The 27,633-nt window shown below is 35.8% G+C and overlaps 1 protein-coding gene across 1 annotated transcript; it reads left to right on the plus strand.

Moving 5' to 3' along the window:
* The first annotated feature begins 9,612 nt into the window (after positions 1 to 9,612).
* On the plus strand, positions 9,613 to 26,165 carry LOC135751861 (angiopoietin-1-like). The gene is made up of 9 exons (XM_065270147.2): positions 9,613 to 10,124; positions 15,931 to 16,086; positions 16,203 to 16,324; positions 16,441 to 16,673; positions 17,439 to 17,566; positions 20,494 to 20,595; positions 21,717 to 21,883; positions 23,439 to 23,569; positions 23,827 to 26,165. The coding sequence occupies exons 1-9, from the start codon at positions 9,837 to 9,839 to the stop codon at positions 23,985 to 23,987; spliced, it is 1,488 nt and encodes a 495-aa protein (XP_065126219.1). The 5' UTR covers positions 9,613 to 9,836; the 3' UTR covers positions 23,988 to 26,165.
* Positions 26,166 to 27,633: the final 1,468 nt, after the last annotated feature.

Below are 27,633 nucleotides of genomic sequence, written 5' to 3' on the forward strand. Positions count from 1 at the left end.
ATTCTGACTGTCCTGCACCACCGGTGGCCATGTTGGATTTAGGTCAGGCTGACCAATCAATAAAAAAACTTGAAGCAAATAATGTTACCCACATATGCAAGACAGACCAAGGTTTGAAAAGTGATATAAGGATTTGATTGAAAAGTCTTTTATATGCCCCAAACAAGACACTGAAGACAGTGTATCACGTGGTGAACTTTGCCTGTTTAAGGGTTAAAGGGGGCATTTCCAGGACTTTTTTTAGATGTCAAATAAATGTTTGGAGTTCTCAGAGTGCATTTGTGAAGTTTAAGCTCAAAATATCATATGGATAATTTATTATAACATGTTAAAATTGCCACTTTTAGGTGTGAGCAAAAATGTGCCGCTTTGGTATGTCCTTGTATATGCAAATGAGCTGATCTCTGCACTAAATGGCAGTGCTGTGGTTGGATAGTGCAAGGGGAGCCAAATTTCAATAAACAATGTTTTTACATGCTTGCAGAGAATGGTTTATCAAAACTAAATTACTGGGTTGATCTTATTCACATAGGTTGATAGAAGCAGTGGGGACCCAATTATAGCACTTATGAAAAAAGTCAGATTTTAATAATATGCCCCCTTTATAACAACCCATGTGCAAATTCATCATTCAACAGTATTTTATTCATAATATTTGAGTTTGCCAAAGACATCTCAATCCCGTGATTTGAAATCACATTGATTTGCTACATCACACACAAAAACACTGGTACCGGTATTCCTATCTTTGTGGGGACAATTGGTCCCCACAACGTGATAATTACCAGGTACACACACACGCACGCACGCACGCACGCACGCACGCACGCACGCACGCACACACACACACACACACACACACACAACCAATCACATCAACATTTTAAACTCACACGAGCTGGTCTCACGTACAGTGTGTAATAGTCTAACCTGTTAACATCAGAGCAACAGAGTATGTTTACGAGGAAAATCACTGCATTTTTAGTTTTGAGTAAATATGTCAGAAACATGCAGGAAAACAAGAACTCAGTTAGCATTCCGAAAGGCTTGAGATGCAGCATTATGGCCATGTGGGTCAAATGGGCACACATATAATCTTCAAACAGCGTGGGTCTTCTTGTGCTTAAAGGTGACATTGAATGATTGAATGGTGTATTTATCCTTGTTCTGTGACATGTAGAAAACAAAATTTTGGTTGGGTCTGTAATGCCTTAGAAGCTTCCTAAAAACCTCTCTCAGATAGCTATACAGTTTCAAGGTGGGGGATTTTGGTTGCGTTGTTTTTTACCTATTTGGCATCCCTTCGGGCTTAACTGGCAACATCATTATGATGCAAGCACTTGATGCTGATAGGCCGCGCTGTCTTTTTTGTACGTAAATCCCGTTTTGACGTTTAACTGTTTATGGCTTTTGGCTCATGAAGCGATCAAGTTTTTGGTGTTAATAAAGTGTTAGAGTGCCGTTCCCAATATTTTGATCTTTGAGGTAAAGAATTTAGATTTTTTTCCATTTATTATTGGATTTTTCTTGTTTGCTGTTTTTTTAGTGCAAGATCTGGCAACACTAGTCAGCAAATGCTTGTGCCTCTGTCATTTTCTGAACCGCGCGTACAGAAGACTTTTTCCCCTTCTATGTATTTATTTTTTCAGAAGAGAGACCTGTCCTGTTTATGATGAATGTTTAAACACTTGATTAACTACTAGTTGTTCAGTTCGGTTATGTACACACTGTGCAGAGTTTCTGTAAATGCGGTTGTCACTACCTGCATTTTGCGGGAGTTAATTCGATTGTAGAATGCGATTGTGAGTCCCGTAAATTACTGAACTGTGTGTGTACAGAACAGGATTAAGCATTAAAAGGTGAACTGACAACCGAATTAATATGCAGGGTCTACGGGACCAAAGAATGTAAACTTCACTGTCTTCAGAACAAAAACAGACCAAAATTTTACAGATAGAAGAGCACACCTTCGTGAACACTGCTGCAATTTACTTCCATTGGAGGCGATAGGCGGATGTATGCTAATTATTTTGAAGGGGAGGGAATTGAATGAGAGTGGGGGGGAGTGAGATGCATTTTACGTAACATGTATCCGTTGTTCAGATTAGGCCATTTTTTGGCGGACATTTCTAAAGGAGGAATTTCTATGAAACGGAGATGTTCAGAATGTCTAGCACTTTTCGTATTTGTTCATGAATGCGGGTAGACTTCTGAATTCAACTTAGACAATGTAAAACGATTTCTTCATTTTCTGTCCCCTTTGAATATTTAAATTGGCAATACCTGAAAGCATGTGAAATGATCGCTTGTGGTGACACACTGCGTTTTAGACAGTGACAGGTCTATGCTGTTCCCACTCCCGTTCTTTTAACTTAGTTCAACCTGACGCACATGTGCAAAAAATTACAGTATAACGTTCACTACGATTGGACGGAGAATAATTTACATATTCATAAATGTGTGTATACTTAATGAGGGAATTATTTTCAAGCAGTTTTAAAGCATGTTAAAATCACTGATACAGGAAAAACTTTTACCTGTTATGATGCTCAGTGAGTAGTTTTAAGTGGTAAAATTATTGACTACAGGGAGACTTTAAAGACAGAAAATGTAAGTTGACAAAACTTAATTTTTGAAGTGTTACCAATTGAAGTAATTTGTTTAAATAGGTCCAACTATTACATTGTACTAGTTTAGCTAAAAACAAATCATTTCATCACTTTATCTTTATTTGATGCTAAACTAATTTATGCAATTAACATTTTAGTGAAATGTTAAAGAAAATGTCCCATCAAAAGTCAAATCAGCTATAGCATCTATCAGCACTGCATCTATGTAATGTGTGTGTGTTTATTGTATACACTGCTGTTTTGAAAATACTGAATAATGACCAGTGGGGAAGATGTAAAAAGTCCTATTGTTAAGGCTATAATGGTTCATTATTTAATACTGGCATAAAAAACCTTTGATGGATCTGTTACAATTGAGCTACGCCAGAAGCTGCGAGATCAGCGCTCTGTGTGAACAACAATTTGAGGAAAAAGGGCAAAAAAAGAGCAATGCAGCAAACAATGAATACAAATGAACGCTTTAGAGATGACCGTAAGTGATGGATAGCTCTGTACGTCCGGGGTTTTGATGATTACATTACAGTAATGCATAATTTCCATGCCAGGCAGAAACATGCACGGCCCAGGCACCTTAGACGTTTTATTTTGCAAGGATGAAAATATACAGTATGCTATACTTTTATGAATATATGATGTTTACCTCCCAGCCTGACTTTGCTGAGACAAGCTGGATTTTCTGAATACAGATATTTTTAGTATTTATATTCCAAAACATCTTCAGGGGTGAATGATTCACATTATACTACATTCAGTCTATCTGCTCCAGTCACTTCGTCGAACAAACATCTTTTTTGTCTGCAATTATTTTCTTTTCTCGGCACAGAGTTAAAGAGAGCATCTGCAAGTATGAAACATCACAGTGTGTGTTTTTATTCAAAATGTTTCAATAAAAAAAGTATATGTGAAATATATAACTATTTATAGTACCGTATTATCCGGATTATAAGTCACACTTTTTCATAGTTTGACTGGTCTTGCGACTCAGGTTCGACTTATATGTCAAAATGAATTCATATGAACCAAGAGAAACCATTACTGTCTACAACTGCAAGAGTCCGCTATATGCTGCTCCTGTATTTATGTAATTTAATGGATTCAGTGATGTGGAATGAATTCGAGAGCTTGGTGAACTTGATGTTATGTTAATTTAGCCTATTCAGCCTCCCATGTTGTGTATGCTATTGTGTTAGCTGAATAAATGGTAATGTTACGTTAACATGTACGCACACCTTTCCAGCCTGCTGTTCTGTGTGCCATTGTTTTGTTGAATTACTTGCCATTCCAGATTAAATGTCTGTTCTTGGGCTTAGATTTTGTGAAATCATTTTCTAAATAAACCAACATAGTCCAGTGCAACTTATATATGTTTTTTCCTCGCATTTTGACTGCGAATTATACTCCAGAGTGAGGTATAGTCCCGAAAATACAGTGCTTTTCTTAAAAATCCCCTAATATCCAAATATGGGAAGTCATGTATTTATTATAGTTTCGTATCGCATACTCACTTCTGTGTGATTGAAAAACTAATGTATTCACTGAAGTGTTTGTAATTGTAAATATTAAAATAAAAAATAGTTATAACAGTTTTAATTTATAAAAAATAATAATAATGAAATATATGTATATGTAATAAGTATGTATTTTATATTTAAAAAACATAAAAATGAAAATGGTTTACAACAAAATAGTAAAAACATAAAGTCACAAATCACAACTAGTTCTGAACAAAATTTCAAATTAAAAGCACAAAATCTTGTCACAAATAAAAAATACTGTCACTGTATTATTATTAATGGTTTAGGTTTATGTATTAAGGTTTTAAAATAACACGAAAACTACATTCTTATAGCTTTCCAATAAGTTGACAAGATTTTCAAAGATTCATTTATTTGAAGAATATTCGAATTTTGACTATATAAGAATTCATATGTATTCCTATGGGGTCCGTGACATTTAATAAAATTAATGTCACTATCCAATTTCTTTCACCAGATGGCTTTAAAATATGAAAACTACATTTTTAAAATAAAGTTTAAGATTAAGATTATTTCAAGTTTAGACAATATTAGTGTTATAATTATATAATCATTCATATGTATTCCTGTGGGATCAGTGACATTTAACAAACAAAAACTACATTCTTAAAGATTTCCAATATATCATTTTCAAGATTAATTTAGGTTTATAGCCTAGGTCAAATAAACATGTAATAACACCTCGGGCCCACCTGATGGCCGGTGACATTTTAGAAAATGAATCTTACTACGTCATTCTTTAAGCAAAATGTTAAAATATGAAAATTACATTCTTCAAGCTTTCCAAACATATATATTTTGTCAAGATGAGTGTAGGTTTAGACTAAGAAATTATAGTTTAAAATATTTAATGCCAAATGTCCCACCTATGGGACAGTAACAGTTAAAGGGTTAAATTTTAAATAATATTAAACAAGGGCCATTTTTGTTACCCCAAGAACTTTGAAGTAGACCATTGTTTCAACACTGCAAAGGACAAAGCACACATAATGTACACTGTAAAAAAGATTTGTTGGTTCAACTTTAAAAAGTATGTTGCTTGGTTGCCTTAGAATTTTGAGTTAATTCAACATAAAAATATTTTTACACAACTTTTTATTTTTAAGTTGAACCAAACAAATGACAGTGTACTGATAAAATTTTTTTCCTTTGAAGTTTAATGAATAGTCAGTCCTTGATATGAATGTGCGACAGTGTGTATGCGCTATGAACTGTGCACCATCCACATAACCGTTCTTCTCCTCAACCCCATTTCATCTGAGAGCAAAAGGCAGTCTGTTTGCATTTAAAAGCATTTCATGCATGAGACGCAGGTTGCGTTTGATTTACTTCAATCTATAACATCTGACCTGAATGTTTCCTTCAATGTAAAAGGCTTATGCATAAAGCACTGTTGTCAAATCAAGCTGGAGGCAGATGAATTATGGTCCTGTCACAAATATTCATTTACTTTCCTCTCATCTGTTTTCCTCCATCCTGTCAGTTTCATGCAAATGATCTCTCAAACCGTTCACGAGAAGCTTTTTATATGTAAATCTACTCTGAATCATCTCATCTCTTCTTTGTAAACATGTTTCATTTGTTGGTCCATCAGTTTGTAAAGATGCCTGTATTGAATCGTCTCATTATACAGAAGTGTAAAGAAGTGTGTCCTGTGGTTAATTTTATTGATTCGTTTGGAAATGATGCTGTGACAGTGAGGACATTAAATGTTTAGGTAGCTGACAGCGACATCTAGTGAACGTGTCTGTAAATTCACTCTCACTGAATGAAACGTGTGCCTGTACCTTAAGGTAATTTCTTACAGACTTTTATTCAAATATTTTTTATTTCATTGTGCAACAGAATTTACATTGTAGTTTAAATTAAAAATATAAATACGTGAATTAAATGCTAAGATCTGTGAGGCAAATCCTATTTACCACCCTTAGGAAAGTGAAAATGTTTGCAGATATTTAATAAAACAAACAAACAAACAAACAAACAAACAAACAAACAAACAAACAAACAAACAAACAAACAAACAAACAAAAACAAACAAACAAAAAAACAATAAAATAAAGTATAACACACAAAATAATAAAATAAAATAACAAACAATCAAAAAAAAAAAACAATAATATATAAATACATAAATACTTACATAAATAAAATAAAATAAACAAAAATACCAAATAACAAAATAACAAACAAACAAACAAAAATAAATAAATAAATAAATAAAATATAAATACATAAATACATAAATACTTACATTAATAAAATAAAATAAAAATTAACAAAAATACCAAATAATAAATAAAATAAAATAAACAAAAAAAACAATAAAATATAAATACATAAATACTTACATAAATAAAATAAAATAAAAATTAAAAAAATAACAAATAATAAAATAAAATAACAAACAAACAAACAAACAAACAAACAAAAAACAATAAAATATAAATACATAAATACTTACATAAATAAAATAAAATCAAATAAAAATTAACAAAAATACCAAATGATAAAATAAAATAACAAACAAACACACAAACAAACAAACAAACAAAAAACAATAAAATAAAATATAAATACATAAATAAATACTTACATAAATAAAATAAAATAAAATAAAATACCAACTAATAAAATTAAATACCAAAAAATAAAATAAAATAAAATAAAAAACAATAAAATAAAATATAAATACATACATAAACAAACAAATAAAAGAAACAAACAAATAATAAAATAAATAAAAAAACAAACAAAAAAACAAAAACAATAAAATATAAATACATAAATACATACATAAACAAATAAAATAAAAAATATAATAATGAAGCTGCAGTGTTTATCTATCTCTCCTGAAGAGAGCACTGTGTGACTTTGGACATGTGCTTGTCTAAAGCTGTTCATTGTTTCCAATGATATCTCTCTGTCTTTCATTGTTCAAAGTATTTAATGTAAAGAAATATTTGCGCTATCTAAACTAGGTCCAGACATTTTTCTATAGGCCTATAGTCTGACTATTGTATTCAATCTGAATATGTGATGTTCAATAGCTATTTGGCATTCAACTCACTTCTACTTGCTTAAACTCAGATTTAGTATGATGATTGCATGAGTTGTTATCTGAGATTATCTTGATAATTACCATCTTTCATTTTAGAGAAATGTGATGTCTTGTTATATACCAATCTTAAGATTTATGATTTAGAGCAAACAGGTTTCTCGAGTGGCATTTAAAACTAATAGCTATCAAAACACATAAATAAATGTTTACTAAAGGAACCTCACAATGTTTTGAAGAGACATTTAGTCATTATTTTAAGTCAAACACTAAGGGGCAGTTTCCTGGACAGGGTTAAGATTAATCCAGGACTATAGACCTTAGTTATATTAGGACATTTAAGTAGCTTTTACAAACATACCTAAAAAAAAACAACAATACTGGTTTGCTTCTTGAGACCAAACAAAGGCACTGATATAAGAAATGTCAATTCAAGATATTTTTTAATTAATGCAGCTCAATCATGCATTTTAGTCTGGGACTAGGATAAGCCCTGTCCAGAAAACCACCCCTAAAAGTTTTGTCCCATGCTTATCATATGTTAAATCAATTTATGTATTTATTGTTGATTGTCCACTTACAATTATTAAATGGTACAAGGTTGATACCACAAAACAACACATTTTTTTGGTTCCTTTCTTTCCTATCTTTAAGTACACAGAATCTTATTTCACTTGAAAGAATATTTTGTACACAAAGGTTCTGTAGACGTTTAAGGTTCTTCATGGAACCACATAGCCTAACAAAGAAACTTTTATGATCCTAATATTTTTAAGGGTATATTGAGTCTAACTCTTACTCTAACAATCCAGAAGCTTTCCGCTGAAATTGTGCAATTTTCAAAGCTGAAAACTCTTTTGTATTTTATAGAGTTGATTTGGGCATGAAACGAAACCTATAAATGAATTTTCATATCACACATACTTAAAATACTTATTGTTATGCTTTGCCAAATAAACTTTGTTACGTAACTGAAAAAAAATGTAGTAAAGTTCCATATTATATTACATGAAAACATTACAAGCATCCTGTAACCATAATAACCAGCGTTTTTGAAATGGCAAACATAATTTTCTTCCATACAATGAGTAAGCGATTTGAATTTCTATGATCATGACACCTAACCAGCAGCCATATCACCCTGTAGCCCAAGACTGAATCATGTGGGGTTGAGTCTGGTCAGCACTTGGACGGAAGATCACCTGGTATGGTTGCTGCTGTAGAGGTGTAAGTAAGACCAGCAGAGGGTGCTCACCCTGTGGTCTGTATGGGTCCTAACACCCCAGTATAGTGATGGGGACACAACACTGTCAAAAAGCACCGTCCTTCGGATGAGACATTAAACCGAGGTCCTGACTCTCTGTGGTCGTAAAAAACCCAGAATGTTTTTCAAAAAAGAGTCGGGGTGTGTCCCGGCATCCTGGTCAAACTTGACCATTGGCCTACTAATCATCCCCTCATATACTAAATGGCTACATCACTCTGTCTTCTCTCCATTAAAGCAACACTAAATAGTTTTTGCTCTTTGCTCCCCCTACAGGTTAGAAGCGTAATTGTCCATTACCACTGTCGTAAATACTGCAGCATAGCTGGCTCTGATTGGATTGTAGGTCTGCCGTAAAGCAAGTTTTTGTAGTTTTCACTCGAACTAAAGGACCACGAACCGACGGTTGGAAACTTCTTTAGTGCGGTTTTGGCCGATAGAGGGCTGCAAAGCGAATGTGAAAGTGCCGTTCACCCTGTTTCGAGTGGATGAACGACTGAAACTTTTCTGGAAACGTTATTTTAAGGTAAAAAAAACTCTTTGGTGTTGCTTTAATAAGCTGGTGTGTGGTGGGCATTCTGGTGCAATATGGCTGCCGTCGCATCATCCAGGTGGATGCTGCAAATTGGTGGTGCTTGAAAAGAATCCCCCTTTTATATAAAAGCCTTATATAAATGTAACAAATTATTATTATAATGCGTAATCATCTCCTTATGCACTTCTAAAAGTTACCCAGTCATTTATTGTGTTGTTCAATTTTTAAAAAACATCATTCTGTTTGATTCATGCACTTATTTCCTTATGTGGATCAAAAAATTTCCTCAGAAGGACCAACAATTACTGCTATTATTATATTTGTGAGGATATTTGGTCCACACACAAAGGATAACCAGGTACATGCACGCACGCACGCACACACAGTGTTACACGCGGTCTCACTCACATTCTTGTACAGTCACACAGACTGCCTGCAGTTTACTCTTGCAACCCCCAGACCCCTTTAGAAACACACACACATGCAGACCATCCGTCTGTGCAGTCACGGCTGATACATACAGTGCACAAAGCTCACTGTTTACTCACATGCTTGAGTTCACTTACGCGTCTGCTGTGGAGAGAGGGGTGCACCACTGCTTTACCAGACCACTGGTCTACACTGATGATCTGTGGACCTAAAGCAGGTCAGATTTTTATTGAGACGAGTGATGTCTACACGTTAAAGTCTTAGCCAAAAATAAGTCTTTGTGTGTTCACATGGACAGGCATTCTCCATGAATGCATTTATTTAGAGATGATAAATCTATATTATTCTATAAAAGGAGATATTGGGAATATATTTCTGGTTTGCTATGAAGAAGATGATCACTATTCTTCTACACCTGACTGCGGTGTTGGCGAGGACAGCAAGCATTGAAGATTCACCTGTGGATATATTACAAGATATGAACTCTGTTTATCCCAGAGAATGCAGCTTTATCTTCATACTGCCAGAACCTGTGAAGGACACAACAGAAGAACATGATGATGAAGGTAACAGTGTTAAGAAAGAACATGCATGCGGGAGGCAAAGGCGCTTAAACCAGCGAATCAAACACCTGGAGCTTACTTTGGATAGTTATACTCGTCGTCTCCAAAGGGTGAGTCAACAAGTATTTTTTGTGTTTTTCTTGACCTAAGCGTAATTGAATGGATCAAGAAACTCAATTAAATGTTTAAAGAAACATTGTATGTAAAATTTTAATCAATAAATGACAAGTTAATAAATGTACATTACTTTTGTTGTTTGCATTTTCACTATAATTTGCATTCATTATTTGCATGTTTACTATAAAGTGTCTTTGTAACATTACTATATTAACACATATTACTACACAAAATGTCATACTGTTCTGCTTTCTCATCAAAAGCGTCTTCAGAGTTTTAGGTGCCAAATGCCTGAATGTTGGGATTGTTTCTGGGCAGGAAAAATATTCTCTGCCCTTATGATTTTTTTTTGCCCCCATTTCAAATGCCAGTGAACCAAACCGGCCAGCAGCAAGGTTGATATGAACTTTCAGTCATCCTTTAGGATGCATACGTTACATCTTAATCATTTTGAAAATGCATCTTTTTCCACGTTTTGGCCCTTCTTCCACATAAAGGCAGGCACATAATATGGAGGTGTGTTTATGTTTGTTTTTGGACATTTCAACATGGACAGGGGGCTCTCTAAAAACCTTTGATAATGCATTCACATCTATGCTCTTGACGCTTTTTTCCAAAGCAACTTACAGTGCATTACAAGGTACGGTTGTGGACAGAAATATTGGTACCCTTGGTAAACATAAGCAAAGAAAGCTGTGAAAATAAATGTACAATCCTTCTCCCTTTAAGCTTTAATAAAAAAAGTAAAACAATTGAAATTAGTTACTAATCCTAGGCTCTGATGTGTCAATTGTAGTTTACTTTATATAGCTCTTCAACCTTTATATACAGCGATTTCATGTGCCGTCGTTTGTGTCTCTAGCTTACATTTATCTCTGAAAGTGCACTTATGCTTTTCATCTGGGGTCTGTAATGTCTTGACCCTTTCCTTTTCTTCACAGCCTCAGGTCTCTAAGCTCAGACATCCCAGCATGCACTAAAACAGATCGTGACTTGTTTAATCTCTGCCTGAAGCTATTTGGTCCGGCTAGCACATCCTAACTGGGACGCATGACACTTGATAAACCCATGCTGTTACAACACTTTAGCTGAGTGTTATACGCAGGCTAAGAGGGCATACAGCTATCACATCAATGTAATGAGTATTTATACATCTTGGACTGCATCTCAGTGTGAGCAGCCTTCCTGTAAACACTGAATAAAGTACTGATAAGAATGTGCCAGCGTGGTGTCTGAATCAGTTCTCTGAGGGTTATGTTTGGGTTATCTTGGTGATTACAGACTGTAAATGTAAGTACAAGCCTAATCACATGCTTTTATTAATGCTGTTCACTTTTACGATAAGTGCTTTGCTTGGAGATTTCAAATATCACTATAAAATGTAGCTAGATTGTGTGTTGGAAAGATGCTAGTTATGCAAAATTACAAAAAAAAAATTGTATTTTGTATCACAGAAAATTTCTGTAATTTATTGTTTTTGTTATTTTACGGAATTTTTCCGCCACCCCAACTGCCGGAATTTGAATTTTTTTTTAATGGATTTTTTTAACAGTATAGATGGATTTCAGTCACGTGACCTTTTACATTATGCCGCCATCTTTAGGACCTACCAAGTACCAGTAGGCTATTAGACAAGCATTGGCTACCTTGCTACGATTTACGGATTTCTTATCTTTTACTGTCTATGATTCTTACGGATACAGTAAAGGGCTACGAAAGACAACATGTCGCATCTCGACTGTCATGAAAATAAACGCTACTTTATAAAAATATATCTTGGTAAGGGTGTGATGCCCGGTTCGTTGACAATTTTATGGCGTCTGTACGTCACTGTGCAAGTTTTTTGAGGTTTACTGAATATATTATGATATTGACTGAATTTTTGTGCCTTTTCAACGCTATCTCATTGCGTTCTTACGTATTTTATGAGGTGGCTAATTTGTATTAATTCATATGGCCACATTCGAACAATTGTTGTACGATTTGTTTTGCCCCTGTGACGTTGGGGTTCTGTAGAGAGGTGGTGTTTCGTTATTGTTTTTTATGATAATTTGTAGGATTCACTTTGTGCGAATTCATTTAATTCTTTACTCTTATTGAGTATTCCTTGAATGTCACAAGTGTCCCAATATTTGAACTCCCACCTATATTAAAAAGTAAATTGAGTAAACAAAGCTGGTTCCTTGATTAGTAGTACATCCCTATCACCTGCTTTCAGAAGGAGTGCCTTTACTACACAGACCTGTAAGCAGTGTTGGGTTAACTAGTTACTAAGTAATTAGTTACTGTAATTTAATTACATTGTCCTTGAAAACTTATAGTAAGGAATTACTCTTATTTTTCTGATATATTTGAACTGAATACTGTATATGGACTGGAGATCAAGTATATATAATACAATAGTGGATTTAATCAAGTTTAAGTCAATTCTGATGACGTTGACTGATGACGTTTCACAAGTCCACAAGAACACAAGTACAGACAAGAACGCATATTGAGAAACGGTCTTGGTCTTTTTTTAATGAGTAATGGGAGTATTTTGGTCATAATGTGCAATAAACCAATGAGAGTCTCATCTCTCATCTCCTTTAAAAGCTAGTTGCGCTGGCGCTGTGTCTAATCCCTATTTAGATGACGGACTTTGTAAACTGAAAAACTAAGCGGAGGAAGAAGATCCCCAGTTTAAGATTAATGTTAATAATTGTGTTGTTTTTCACTTGTATTGAAATTGTTATATTTTTATTAAAACCTTTAAAACCCGTTTTCTTTTAGTCATGGAAGTAAAAAAGCAGACATTTAATTGCTTTAAATGTATGGCTATCCCAATATCATTAAAAAAATATTTACTAGTATGTAAGAAAAGGTTTGTACTGTAAAAATACTTTATTTGTAGCAAACAGGAGATAAAGAATTTACAAACGGCTCTCCGCACGTTTCAGCACTTGGACAGCGTCATGAGTTTTTTTTAAAACATTACTTAAAAATGTTTCTCATCTCGTCGGAGCCGATGGTGTAGTGGGCAAGTGCTCCGACATATGGTGCAGTCGCACTTTCGGCGACCCGAGTTCGAATCCCGGCTCGAGGTCCTTTGCCGATCCCGTACCCCTCTCTCTCCACCCTATACTTTCCTGTCCTCTCCTACACTACTATATCTAATAAAGGCATAAAATGGCCCAAAAACATAACTTTAAAAAAAAAAAAAAAAAAAAAATGTTTCTCATCTCACCATATCCTCAGGTACAGAGTCATCATATACAATAAATCCGTGAGGTAGCATTAAAAAAAAAAAACATTTAAAAACAGGTGCATTTGTGTAAAGCAAAGCATTTATTTACTTACCAGGCTGCAGGTGAAGCAGCTCTTTGTGCCTTTTAACGTCTCATAATTGGTCCTCATTTATGTCCAAGAGACTCAATAATAATTTTTTACATTCAATCCTTTAATCTTTCATATTTAAAAGCATTTTTGTGCTGCTGCACATTTATGTATGTGATAAGCAAACCCGCGTTGTTGTTCCATTTAAAGGCGCATATTACTAATGCACTCTTTAAATAACAAAAAAAACATATTGCGCCATATTGGTTTTTGTTGGTCAATGGCGTAGTCTATTTTAGTTGCCTCAAAATAGCAACGCGCCAACAATGCCCTGAACACACCTCGTTTTTACATCAGAACGCCCATGGGCGCAAAAATGGGCGCAAATGCATTTGCTATTTAAACAACGTGGCGCTAAACTTAAAATGATCATTGCGCAGGGTGGAAACTAGCAAAAGACACTTGCGTCGTGCATTGCGCTGCATTGCGCCGGGTGTAAGATAGGGCCCTGTGTGTTATGCTGAGACCTCACTTATAAAGTTGAGAAATGCGTGCCTTGCCTTATTTAAATACACCAGAAAAAGTATTGGAAATGGGCTTAGGTTTGACAAGTAGATACATGTAAAACCTTAAGCTTACCATGAAATGTGTCACAAGCCGAATGTCAAGTAAAATTGAATGTATATATGATATGTTAACAGCGTGACTTGTTAGTTAATTTTAAAAATATCAGCGTGATGAGCCTTCAGGTGCCGCTTGAGGTTGGTGCTATTCTTCCCTATTTTTTTTGCTATTTTTCTCTCTGATGGATTATACTAAAAGTACATGCATTGACATGCATTATGAACGTTATAATCATTTTCGTTCTGTCTCGTCTCGTCAACGAAAACTCTAAAGTGTCTCGTCATGTTTTCGTCACCTTAGAGACATTTTTAGCTGGTCATCGTCGCGTTAGCATCATAAAAAATTGGTGCGTCAACGAAATCATTTCGTTATCGTCATCGTTGATGAAAACAACACTGCTCCAACGTAAATCTCTTTTCTTGAACTACAACAAACACACAGATTGTAGGCAACAGTTTACTTCCTGGGATTGGTGATGAAGACAAGACCGACATTTTCATAATTCCTCCCGCTTCGGACTCACAGCCTGTAAGTTAACTCCTGTTAGCAACTGAATCTTTCAAACATGTTAAGGAGCGTTAAATTTCCGGCTGACGTCAGAGGTATTCAGGCCAATCACAACGTACAGATTAGCTGGCCAATCAAGGACACAGAGCTTTTTAAATCCATGCGTTTCAGGAAGAGAGTGAAATCTGGAGCTACACATATGTACGGTATGTGGAAGATAATGTGTTTTTAAACCATAAACCATGCGAACACATTTTATTATACCAAATACACACAATAATGTTGTTTTTTAACAATGAAATAGGTGCTCTTTAATATTTGAAAAGCTCATATTAATGCCTGACTCTGCAAAACCTTAGTCTACATCCTTAACCCTACCCAATTCCTACTAATACTCAAGCTTTTCAACTACTTTATGAAGTATTAATAAGCCGTACTAAAGTAGTAAATTCAGGCAAAAGTAGTTAATAGTTAAACTGGCTGGACCCCCCAAAAAAGTGAGAATTGGACCTTAAAAAGTGTGAAAAGAATAATTTATCATTTAAAAAGTAATTAGTAATTAAATGCTTTTTTGGAGAGAGTAATCTGTACGGTAATTTAATTACATGATTGAAGATGTAATTAGTAACTAGTAATTAATTACTTTTTTTTTAATAACCTACCCAACACTGCCCATAAGCTACTGACAAGCTGGACAATATTGCATTCATTATACGTCCATAATAATGAATGCGAAATTGTCTGGCTTGTCAGTAAACTACAGTTTAGCATTTATGCATGAAATTGAGGTTGCCAGTGGTAACACAAAAATCTTTATTTTATCGCCTTCTGGGATTATAAATGTATTTTTCTCTCTTGGCTGTTTTGTTATTTTAACTAGTGTTTATAGATAAAAAACCTTTGTTCACTCTTTTTATCCCCATGCCCTCTCAGAAATGAATTATAATAGATTTGGATTCTGGGCCTCAAATTAAAAAGCATTTCACAAGACGATTTTAATAATGACACTCTGGGCGTTTGCGGTATTACGCTGGAGATCCCTTATTGTTTTTCTCGGTTTGGTTCCCACAGTTTGACATGAGAACATTGACAGGATAATGTGATGAATGTGGTCTCCTGCAGGGTGTAAGTACTGTAGCTAGTTGCCCCAAAAGTACAGCTCCAAGTATTCAGACATACTGTGTGTGACATTAAATATGAAGACCACTGTGAATGAAGACCTCTTGAGAATGTAAACTGAATGTTTTCTTGACTCTCTCTCTCTCTCTCTCTCTCTCTCTCTCTCTCTCTCTCTCTCTCTCTTCTCTTTCTGCCTGTACTGTACTGTACTGTACTGTACGTGTTTGCATGTAGATTGAGGTCTATGTAAAGGACAGCCTGACAGACAACACAATGCACCTGTGGAATAGCGCTGTACATAGTGATATGATAGCCATGCTGGATCTTGGCACCAGATTGCTTTCCCAGTCAACCCAATACATGAGGACACTAACAGAAATGGAGACACAGGTGTGACCGCACATCCATGAACACCCAATGCATTCCAATATTGACTAGCAATTTAGCTAATAATATCTAACCTTTTAAATAATTGCATATGATGGAAGATTTATTATGTAAAACAGGTTTTAAATCAGACATCTAGACTTGAGATCCAATCATTGGAAAGCTCCTTGTCCTCTGGCAAACTTGAGAACAAACTTCACCGGCAAACCAATGAGATTCATCAACTCCAGGACACGACAGAGTAAAGTATTACACACTGACACAATACTGAAATAAAGAAAAATGTCCACCTTTTGGGTAATGCGTCGGCAACTGACCAGGTTTATAAGGTTTCTTGTTTTCTTATTCTGTGACTAGCACCCTACAGCAGCGCATGCGTGACATGGAGATGCATCAAAGCGCAGAACTGAGCTTGGTTAAAAGCGAGCAGACTGAGCTCCAGAGACACCTGGCTTCCCAGAGCTCCTCCATACAGAACCTTGAGCTCAATCTAAATCTGATCATCACCAACAACAGCGCCCTCTATCAGGAGCAAATGCAACTACGCAGTACCATCAATGATCTGCTTCAAATCTGCTCCAAGAACATAGGTGTTCAAACTGAGTCAATACATTTCTGTATATATCACTGTTGAAAACGTATCAGTTCATGTCTTATTTGCAATCACTTTAATTTTCTATTTGCAATTCACTTTCTATTATCATTTATAAGCATTAAATGTATTGATGCTGCCCTGTCAGCATCAGCTGTTGAAAAGCCCATATCAGTTCATTCATAGGCTAGCTTTGGCCGAACTTTATGGGCCAAGAGATACGCTCTGGTTGCACTGACAATTTTGTCACATCAAATCAAAATAATTTCTTTCTGTTGAACTGCTTAACATCATGTAGACTTCATATCTGGCCGGCCTAGTGTACATCACAATCATGTGGACTGTTAATCATCTCTTTTGATGCCAAGTTTTCCTTGGATTAGAAACAGTGTGTGAGAAGCCACAGATATACACTTCCCATGACCACTCCAACATCCACATACTGCAAGAAACTGAAAGCTAATTTTATATTTGGAGACACATTCGTTTACTCTTACTTTAGTAAAAGTTTTTAGGATCTACATTAACATATAATGACAGAAGTATCATGGTTAAAAATGGGTATTTGGTCATTAAATACTATATTAAAATCAATAAATTCATTCCTATTCTCCTGTTCCTAAATATGCAAAAATACAAACTAAAGGAATGTTCATGTTTTTTTTGAAAGTGATCAATATAAAACTTTGTCTTGGTGACTCTTGTTACAGATAATTTACACACCCCATCTTTAATTTTTGTTTATCTCTTTGTTTGAAAGCAGTGCGTCTAAATGTTTTCAAAGAAACGGATGAACAGAGAAAATACAAAGACTGTGGCGAACTCTTCAGGGCTGGATTTACAGAGAGTGGAATCTACACCATCTACATTAACATGCATGACACCCATAAGGTCAGTGAGTCTAATAACAGTACAGTGACCAGGCCCACAGTTACACATGTCTCATGTATTTTAATAAAGCATGGGGTGTTTATGTTTCAACTCAAATCAAGACATCAAAACTGTTTTTATAAAGTTTGGTTTGCTGTATTTTCTTAATTTAACATGAATATTTCTCTGTGACATGAGCGATGACTATAAAGGAGAACCAAATATACATATTTTTATTGCTGAGTTTATTTTAATCTGCAAAGCATCACATACTGTACTAAACCTTTAAAGGTAGGGTAACAGATTTGATCCTGAAACATTTTTAGTTATGCTGGTTAAAAGTCTCCTCACATCCTGATAGCAATCACTGTGTTAAGTTGTTTAAATGTATTTGTAGAAATGTATGTCATCTGTGAAAGGCGTAGGACCAAAAAATGTTCAACAAATCATAGATTTCGGTCCGAACGGACGTTTCCTTTTTTGTCCCTCATACGTAAGCGTAGTTTGAATGCCCACCGCGCAGCGAGTCCACGCTGACACCATACATCATTGGCGTGTTCACGTGTGCTCACCTCCTGTCTGTAAACAGCGAGAATGGCAAACTTTTCTGCTGAATTGACAACCTGCACAGGAGCCACAAAACGAAAGATATCTTTTATAACAACAACAGCAAAAACTGCCTGGATCAGCAACGAACAAAAACCCAAATTAACATCGGTAACTTTACTGCTTTACCACGAGATGAAACAGCTGCAGGAGGCAAAGGGTCTGAAAGGGTCGTTGCACTGTTTATTTTGGTAAGGTAGGTACGCGATATGTTTGTATTGAGATGGATTCAGATGTTCTACTTTGATGAAACATTGTGTTGCTTATTAAATTTGTGTTCGTTTATGGATTAGCGTAACAATATTACTACGTCTACACAACCGAAAGTGTGCTTTAACTATTTCTGATGTAAACCAGTTGTTTCTGTTGGTTATTTTGGAAATGTTATTCACTTTGTACTGCAAAGTTTTCTCACTGGTGAATGAGACATGAGACATGACCATCTGATCTGTGCGTGTTTATGTGTTTTGTAAGAGGCGTGACTTTGGATGGTGATTTGACTTGAGGGTGGGATCATGATTTCATTGCTAGGCAGCTACCGTTAGCATTTTTCAAAATGTGAAACCCTACCTTTAATAGTTGCAATAAAAATTTTGCGAATAAAACAACACATCCTCATCCCATGGCGTCAATATTTGACGCCACTTGACCATGCGTCAATATGTTACGCGGAGGGTATACCCTTCGCGTCATTTTTTGACGAACTGAGGACTTCAATACTATTAGGTACGCGAAATTAAACAGTTGTCGCCTGACATTGGGGTTAGGGATAGGTTTGGGTAGGGATGTCATTATGTAAATCTAACCCTAAACCGACGCGAAAATGGTAAGAAAATGGTACGAAAATAGGAAAGAGAATGCAACGGACTCAATAGTATTGAAGTCCCCAGTTCGTCAAAAAATGACGCGAAGGGTATACCCTCCGCGTAACATATTGACGCATGGTCAAGTGGCTTCAAATATTGACGCCATGGGGTGAGGATGGGCTGGAATAAAACCAAATACATTTCAGTAAAATTTTGAAAATAATTTTTATGCTGAATTGAAGGGATAGTTCACCCCAAACTGAAAATTCTTTCATCCTTTACTCTGACTTCAATAGTATGGAAGCCAATGGTGTTCCAAAACTGATACAATTTTTTTTTAAATATCTTCATTTGTTTTTACAAATTTTTTTTTTGTGAACTATCCCTTTAAAGAGTAACTAAACCCCTGGTCAGAGCCTGACTCCGCCCACTGGCAATATTTGAAAAATGCAAGAAAAGTGGGAAGATCCCAACGGAGATTTAGGGGAAGAACTAAGCTCGTACCAAGTGTGTGGTGAGCTTGAACCTGCTTACGTCACGAGTCATTTTTTGGACCCAACATCCAATGGGAAAATTCAACTGCAGTAGCCACCGTTCAACCTGAAGAGGGCAGCACTCAGACGTTTTTACACCATATATTGTAGTATTGAAACACTTTATATCCAAATGTCAAAAAAGTTACTAAAATCAATGAACAGCACGAATAAAACCCCATTCTTAAAGATCATTAACTAAAAAAAGTTGGTTTAGGGTTTAGTTACTCTTTAACTACTGCTAACTGTATGAACACAGCACCTTTCTGTAGTAACTATTGCAAGCATGCACACATTGGCAATTTAAATTCTAATACAATTTTTTTTTCTTTATTTTATTCTTATATTTCTTTATATTATTTCACTTTCTTGTCAAAAGCAAACTGCTAAACAGAGTGCACTTGTGATTGGCTGAAACTGTTTGACATCAGATGTCTTTTATCCTGACCTGACAGTTGCTCAAACCATTAATCTTCTTTGTTCACACATACAGTATATCAGTACAGAACTTTTTCATATTTTACAGAGAAAGACTGAGATTGTGAAAGCGACTGTTTGTTTGTTGACTATGTATTTGTTTCTTTTATACTTTTGAGCACTCAGCTTACAGTACAATAGATCTTTATGCCAAAGTGTTTTACCACTCAGTATCGGGTTGACTGGCACAGGAAAAGAAAGAGTTGGAAAAACTCCTGGCTGAACTCTCTGGATAACAGCTGGTTGATTCTGTACTCTGCCAGGGCTCGTAAATTAGAAAAGTTACTGTTAGTTGGATACCCATTATTACTGTACACTTGACCTGGTCAGTGCAAAATGGTGCATTGTTGGATCATAGTTTGGTTCAGTTAAATACTCACAAAATAAGACATTTTCCATTATTCCCAAAATTGCATATACCATATTTTTGTACTAAGCTTGTTATGCACATTTTTAATTTATAGTGATAGAATCAGATTTTGGAAGTGTGAATGTCAGATGCCCGTGTCTTTTTTGCCGCTTCCAGGTCTATTGCAACATGGAGAGTGCTGGTGGGGGCTGGACCGTTATCCAACTCCGAAAAGATGGAACGCTGGACTTCCACAGAACCTGGAAAGAGTATAAAATGGTACTTCGATCTGTGTCCTAATGGGTGGGCAGAGAGATGATAGGCAGATTTAGCAGTGCTGATCGAGGTCTGGCATAGTTCCCAGAAGTTACTACAGAGTTGAAGATTGTCCTGGCACAAAGAAAGAATCACATAGATGCCATCTCAGTCTGGCTCATAAAGAGGACATGATTTTCCTTTTTTATGCACAGGCCGATTCTCACTATTCATTGACAATATCTCCATGACAAAGTGCAGCTGTTGCAAAACAAATCCTATTACAAAGTCTCCCATGTTACTGAGATTTTTGGCTGATTATACCAAATTAATATTCCCTAAATTATAAAGCTAAGTAATAAATCGACACGCATCTGTCAAAAATGTGATGATATTGACCGAATGCTCTCGGCATGTATTATACTGGATGTTCATCAAATACTTTTGCTTCAAATTCGCTTAATTCCGGTCTCAGGCCATTCAGAAATACCACTTTGATGACAGCATCAAACACCACGTTGATTTTTTCACAAAAGAAAAATTGGTTGAACAACAGTGTACGAAATGACTGCGGATCATTCACATTAAAACTTGGGTCTCTTTTAAGAACTTAGACATGAATACAACCAAGAATACTAATGTGTGGTTTAGTTTCTTAGTAGAGGTTTTTGCCAAAAAAGCTTGCATGCACTTGGAGCAGGGGTTGGCATTCCTGGTCCAGAAGGGCCACTATCCTGCAAAGTTTAGCTCCAATCCTGTTAAACACACCTGAATGTCATTTCCAAGTTATCCTGCAGCCTTTGATTAGATATTTCAGGTGTTTGATTAGACTTGAAGCTGAACTTTGCAGGAAAGAGGCCCCTCCAGTACCAAGAATGCACACCCCAGGTTTAGAGAGTTTTTTCAGTTTACCAATGAAATGACTAAAGTGACATTTGTGAAAAAGAATGCATTTCATTGGCATTAAAGTAAATTTCCAAACCTAAATATAAGAGCCTGATAAAAAATTATAATTTACAAAAAAAATGTCAGATTCACTTAGAGGGTTTTTCATATGAACAACTAAAATATTTGATTACACGATAAATGCATATAAAGTATTGTTATTTAAAACAAATGTGTGTGTTTGTGAATGTGTATTTCAGGGCTTTGGGAGTCTGTCCGGAGAACACTGGCTGGGAAACGAATTTGTTTATAAGTTAACCAGTCAGAAGCAGTACGCTCTTAGAGTCGAGCTGGTGGACTGGGAGGGCAAGATGGTTTTCTCACAGTATGACAAGTTTAACCTGGGCAGCGAGAAACAAAACTACAGGTAACCGTGAGCTGGGTAAATCAACTATGACAAACAAAATTCAAATCATAACAAACTCGAAGGAAATAAATAGAGCTTTCTGACTGACAAAACATTCAATAGGCCAGATGGTGCCGTAGCAAAAAAGTTTGCATTTAAAAGACATCTAATACAGTAGCCATCCAAACACAGTACACATGTGTAGGCTTAAACAAGGCAACATTTGTCTATGAAAATGTAATAAATGTCTAATAGACGATAACCAAAAAATAACTGAAATAAAATGAATTAATAAAAAACACACATTGTAATCAATGTTGACTTTACTTACATGATGCAATATTACACATTTCAAAAGTTATTTTGGTAAAAATTCTATTTTGTTTAATCTATAGAATATTCGTAAACAGACTATATCGAATCTATAGTTAACCTAGACAGTGAAATGTCGGCTATGCTTATCTGTTGCTGAATGCAGTACTTCTTGTAAAATCTTTAAAACGTTTAGTTTTTTGTGCTACGTGATCAGGGTAAGACATGACTGAGACTCTATAAGCTGCCTCTCATACCAAACCAAATAGTGTGTAATAAGATAATTAACATCTTCATACCCTCTAATGACATTATTTATTCACGTACATTAAAACAAACACTCAGGCATTCAAGCTGACTTTATTGCTGTCACTTATCAACACATCAACATATTTGTTCTGTTTGTTTGTTTTCTCTGTTAATCTTTACTGTAATGTGCACCCCATGACATTCTTTAAGTGAACAAACACCTGTTGCGGGAAACCATACAGCTAAAATTCCCAAGATAAAGTATGGAATTAATGTACACTGTGTAGTCTCAGTCAGTGTCTTTTTTTAGAGCGTGCCAGACATTTTTCTGTCCTCTCCGAAGTTTTGAAAAACTGTGAAATGTCTCTTTGTCTCTCTATGAACCGTTCTCACAGGCTGCGTTCTTGCATGTAGACACACAATGGTATGAAACAGGTGTCCCAAAACACATTTTGTCTGCGTGTTTTTTTTATATTTTTATATACGGTGTGGATGTATCAGATGAAATATCTTTTTACAGTGTATGTTTTATGTTTACAATTTCATTAAATAATTCAGTATTCAGTAAAGCATGAGTAAAAATTCAGTGCAGTGTCACTACACACCCTCTCACCTTGTCCTTCTACTGTAGCACATTTAAAATGCACAAAAACAAACGGTGCTATATAACACCAAAAGTGGTTCTTTGCTTGTAATCATAGAAGAACCGTTTTTAGTGCCATATAGCACCGGTGAAGCACCGGTGAAGCACCTGTGTAGAACCATATAGTGCTATGTAGAACCAAATGTGGTGCTATAGTGGTGCTATATGGCCCCTATATGGTTCTACACAGGTGCTTCACCGGTGCTTCACCGGTGCTATATGGCACTAAAAACGGTTCTTCTCTGGTTACGATTCAAATCAATAGTTTTGGTGCTATATAGCACCGTTTGTTTTTTTAGAGTGTAGCACAATATTACTGTATGTGATTAACCCTTAACTTTTTGTCACATTCACTCCATCTTTCTCTGTCAGGTTGTTCCTGAAAAGCTACAGTGGGACTGCTGGCAGGCAGAGCAGTTTGGTGATAAATGGGGCTGATTTTAGTACAAAAGACGTGGATAATGACAACTGCATGTGCAAGTGTGCAGTCCTGCTCACAGGCGGTAAGCAACCTGACAGAATGTGATGCAGGGCAAAGTTGGCACAAAACTTAGAGCTGTAAAAATCCTGTTAACATTGGGAACAATGGCCGACATCCACCAGACATCTGCTGTTTTTGTGAGATACACACCCAAAGACACTAAAAGGAAAGCACAATTTGTCTTGCCTGGTACTCGCAAGCAGGTTTATCAAAAAAGAGACATATGACCTAAAGATGACACAAAAATTACATCTTATCTCTCTCTCTGTCTTTCTATAGGCTGGTGGTTTGATGCCTGTGGTCCATCTAACCTCAATGGGATGTACTACACCACTGGGCAAAATTCAGGGAAACTTAATGGCATCAAGTGGCATTACTTCAGAGGTCCCAGCTATTCTTTACGTGCCACCACCATGATGATCCGTCCATTAGACTTTTGAAATACACACTGAAAATTCCCAAGGTTACACCTTAGGTTGTACTGTATAACCAGTTTATTTTTGTGGCATTAAGCCTGTGTGGGAATGTATGACATATGTTACATTTCTTTCGTTGTTTTCTTTACACATTATTGTCATAACTCATTTTATTTTCTGTTGTTTGTAATGCTTTCTTAAGTTCATTTAAAATTTACTGGAATTTCTATTTGGCCAGAAAAAATGGTACTGAAATATAATGTATGCTCAAGCATCTTGTGTAATTTACACAAGGAAAATGAGACACTAGTTACAGTATATACAGCAGGGAAAATTAGTATTTGACACATCAGCATCAGTAAGGGGATTTCTAAGTGGGCTATTGACACAAAATGTCCACCAGATGAAGCCATCAAACCAAATATTGAATTCACACAAATAAATCAGAACATTTAAGTATACAAGTTGAGTCATAATAAATACTTTGTAGAAAAGCCTTTGTTGGTGATTACAGCTTCTAAACGCCTCTTGTTTGGAGAGACTTTTGCTCGTCTGCATTGCTCAGGAGTGATTCTGGCCCATTCTTCCACACAATGGTCTTTATATCTTGAAGGTTCCTTGGGCCTCTTTTATGAACTTTGATCTTCAGTTCTCTCTATAGATTTTCTATGGGATTTAGGTTAGGTGATTGACTGGGCCATTCAAGCAACTTGATATTCTTTCTTTGAAACCACTTCATTTTTTCCTTGGCTTTGTGTTTGGGATCATTGTCTTGCTGAAATGTCCACCCTCTTTTCATTTCCAGCTTTCTGGTAGATGGCAGCAGATTTTATCCAGAATGTCCCGGTACATTTCTCCATTCATCCTGCCTTCAATAATATGAAGTTTGCCAGCTGAAAAGCAGCTCCGAACCATGATGCTTCCACCCCAAAACTTAACTGTTGGTATTGTGTTCTTGGGGTGGTGGGCAGTGCCATGTCTTCTGCAAACATGGTGACTGCCAAAAAGTTAAATTTTGCTTTCATCTGACCATACTATAGTCTCCCAATAATCCACAGGCTTCTACAAATGCGCTTTCGCAAAATTTAACTGAGCCTCAACATGCTTTTTGTTCAGCAATGGAGTCTTGCGTGGTGAGCGTGCTTAGTTGCCATGGCGGTTCAGTGCATTGCTTAAAGTTTTCTTTGAAACAACAATACCTGCTGATCCAAGGTCTTCCTGAAGTTCTGCCCGAGTGGTTCTTCTGCTCTTGGAGGAACTCTCTTGATTATTCTTTGGACTCCTCAGACAGGGATCTTACGTGGAGCACCTGATCGTGGCCGGTTTATAGTGAAGTGATGCTCTTTCCATTTCCGAAAAATGGCTCCCACAGTACTCACAGGATCATTCAGCATTCTGGAAATGCGCCTATAATCATTCCAATCAAAATGCTTTTCAACGATAAGATTATGAAGATCTTGAGAGAGTTCTTTGTTTTTACCCATTATTAAGTGTGCCTCCTGGGTAATGAGAAGCCTTTATTGGCCATCAATTAGGACTAAAGCAGCTGATATCAATTAGTACTGATAGGGGGCAGGGTTTCTCTCTCAATACTGACAGATTTCAGGTGATCTCCTGGCTTTCTATGCCATTTTGAACCTTGTTCTCTTCATATGTTCAATACTTATTCCCTATGTCATTTCACTTTATTTATTATGACTCAACTTGTATACTTAAATGTTCCGATGTCTTTGTACTGTGTGAATTTAATATTTGGCTTTTTGGAGTTACGTTTTGGCAAAGATTCTTCATAGAATAATAAATGTGCATTAATTGTGAACTATTAGTGGATTTTGTATCATGCAAGGTATATTTTTATACATTTTAAAGCATTTAACTGTACCAAGCTGAGAGAACATGTCATCAATAAACGCTGAATATTACAGAATGATGTGTGCAGTAACTGTTAGTGGTTGTAATCTAGTGAAACTGAAATGTTTTCAAATGTAATTTGAATAAACTGTTGACAAACCAACCAAGCAAAGTTATTTTCCATGTTTGGTCTGGCCTGACTTGATTTATAGGCTTTAGAAGAAACGACTCTTTGTTTGTGCAAGCATGTCGCCCTACAAAAATGAAACTGTATCCTCAAAACACAGCAAAGGTTAATGAAAGTATGAAAGATATCTGAGATAATTGCTGAAAATGTATTAGCTTACTGTAAAAGTGTCTCCCAAATGCAGAAATGTAATCTAAATGTAAATTAACAATAAACATTTTCTGAAGCGTAAAGCATCTTTCACAGACCATTTGTTGAGTTTCAGGCCATATTCTGTGCTTTATACATGAAAAGCAGCATGAAACTAGAGTAACATCAAGCTTCATCAAAACAATATATCAAGATTCATCAAAATCCGAACAGATGTTAACAACAGTACTTGACAATAAGCTTAAATCTTAATTGATGCACCTGATACTGACAGCATCAAAAATTGTCTGGCATGAAATAGATTGTAACCTCCAAGATTTATAGGAATGTATTCTTACCCAGGTGGAGAGAATCCTTGGTGATCAGAGTCATTTTTTGCACTCACAGTATGAACTGCTTACCTCTGGCAGAAGATGCAGTGTCCCGATGTGTAAGCTAAATTGACACAAGAACTCCTTTGTACCAGTATCTGTGCGTTTGTTTACTAAATGTTTATCTTAATAGGTTTTATTATATTAATATATTACTTACACCATTTGATTTTTATCTTTTACTTTTCTATTGTAGGTCATGCAGAAACTTGTATAAAGTTCATTGTCCATAACAATTTACTATCAATAAACTACTACTACTACTACTACTACTACTACTACTACTACTACTACTACTACTACTACTCTATGTACACTACAAAAGGGCATTTCACACTTGAAATAGTTATTATAAACCCTGGGTTAACAGAATCTTGGGTTATCTGTTTCACTTTTTATTGTTTACCAGGTGTTAAGAGGCAACCTTGGGTATTCATAATCTGACTTGGCCTTTTTACTCCAATTCAGGTGTTTTCAGGACACGGGTATGTGCTCTTCAGTTTTTGATTGGCTGTCCGTTGCTTAGAGTCATACCCTGTTAGACTTAACTGTAATCTTTACAGTTACTAACCACAAATATACAAATTACCGCATATATACAATTAAAAGTCTAACAGTGTAGCATTAGCGCTTTTCACAATTGAAATAGGTAACCGAGGGTTATCTAAACCCCAGGTTAACGGAATCCTGGGTTATCTGTTTCACGCTTCACACTGTGCATTCCTAAACCCTGGGTTAACTTTTCATTTACATATTTGCAATGTCAACAGTCATAATTGGTAAAAAGTGATGTCTAACTGACTAAATTAAAATAGCGCGCCGTTGTTTTAAAAAAAAAACGTTTATCTCGTGCTTTGGCATCAGTGACAGAACAGGTCACAACGTAACTCTCTTTTGGCTGTCTTAAGTCTCCTGGGATGTCATTTTTACAAATAATGCTATGAGGTATCTGCTCTTCAGTTTCTGACTGGCTGTCTGTTGCTAAGCATCGAATCATAACATTTGCATCACAACCTGCTTCGTTTCACTCTGCATACGATTGGTGCTAACCCAGCTTTGGAGGAGGTAACTCGTGGTTAAGCGCAGTGTGAAAAGCCCTTCTTTAGAGGAA

Source organism: Paramisgurnus dabryanus, chromosome 13, assembly GCF_030506205.2.
Source record: "Paramisgurnus dabryanus chromosome 13, PD_genome_1.1, whole genome shotgun sequence".
Lineage (NCBI taxonomy): Eukaryota > Metazoa > Chordata > Actinopteri > Cypriniformes > Cobitidae > Paramisgurnus > Paramisgurnus dabryanus.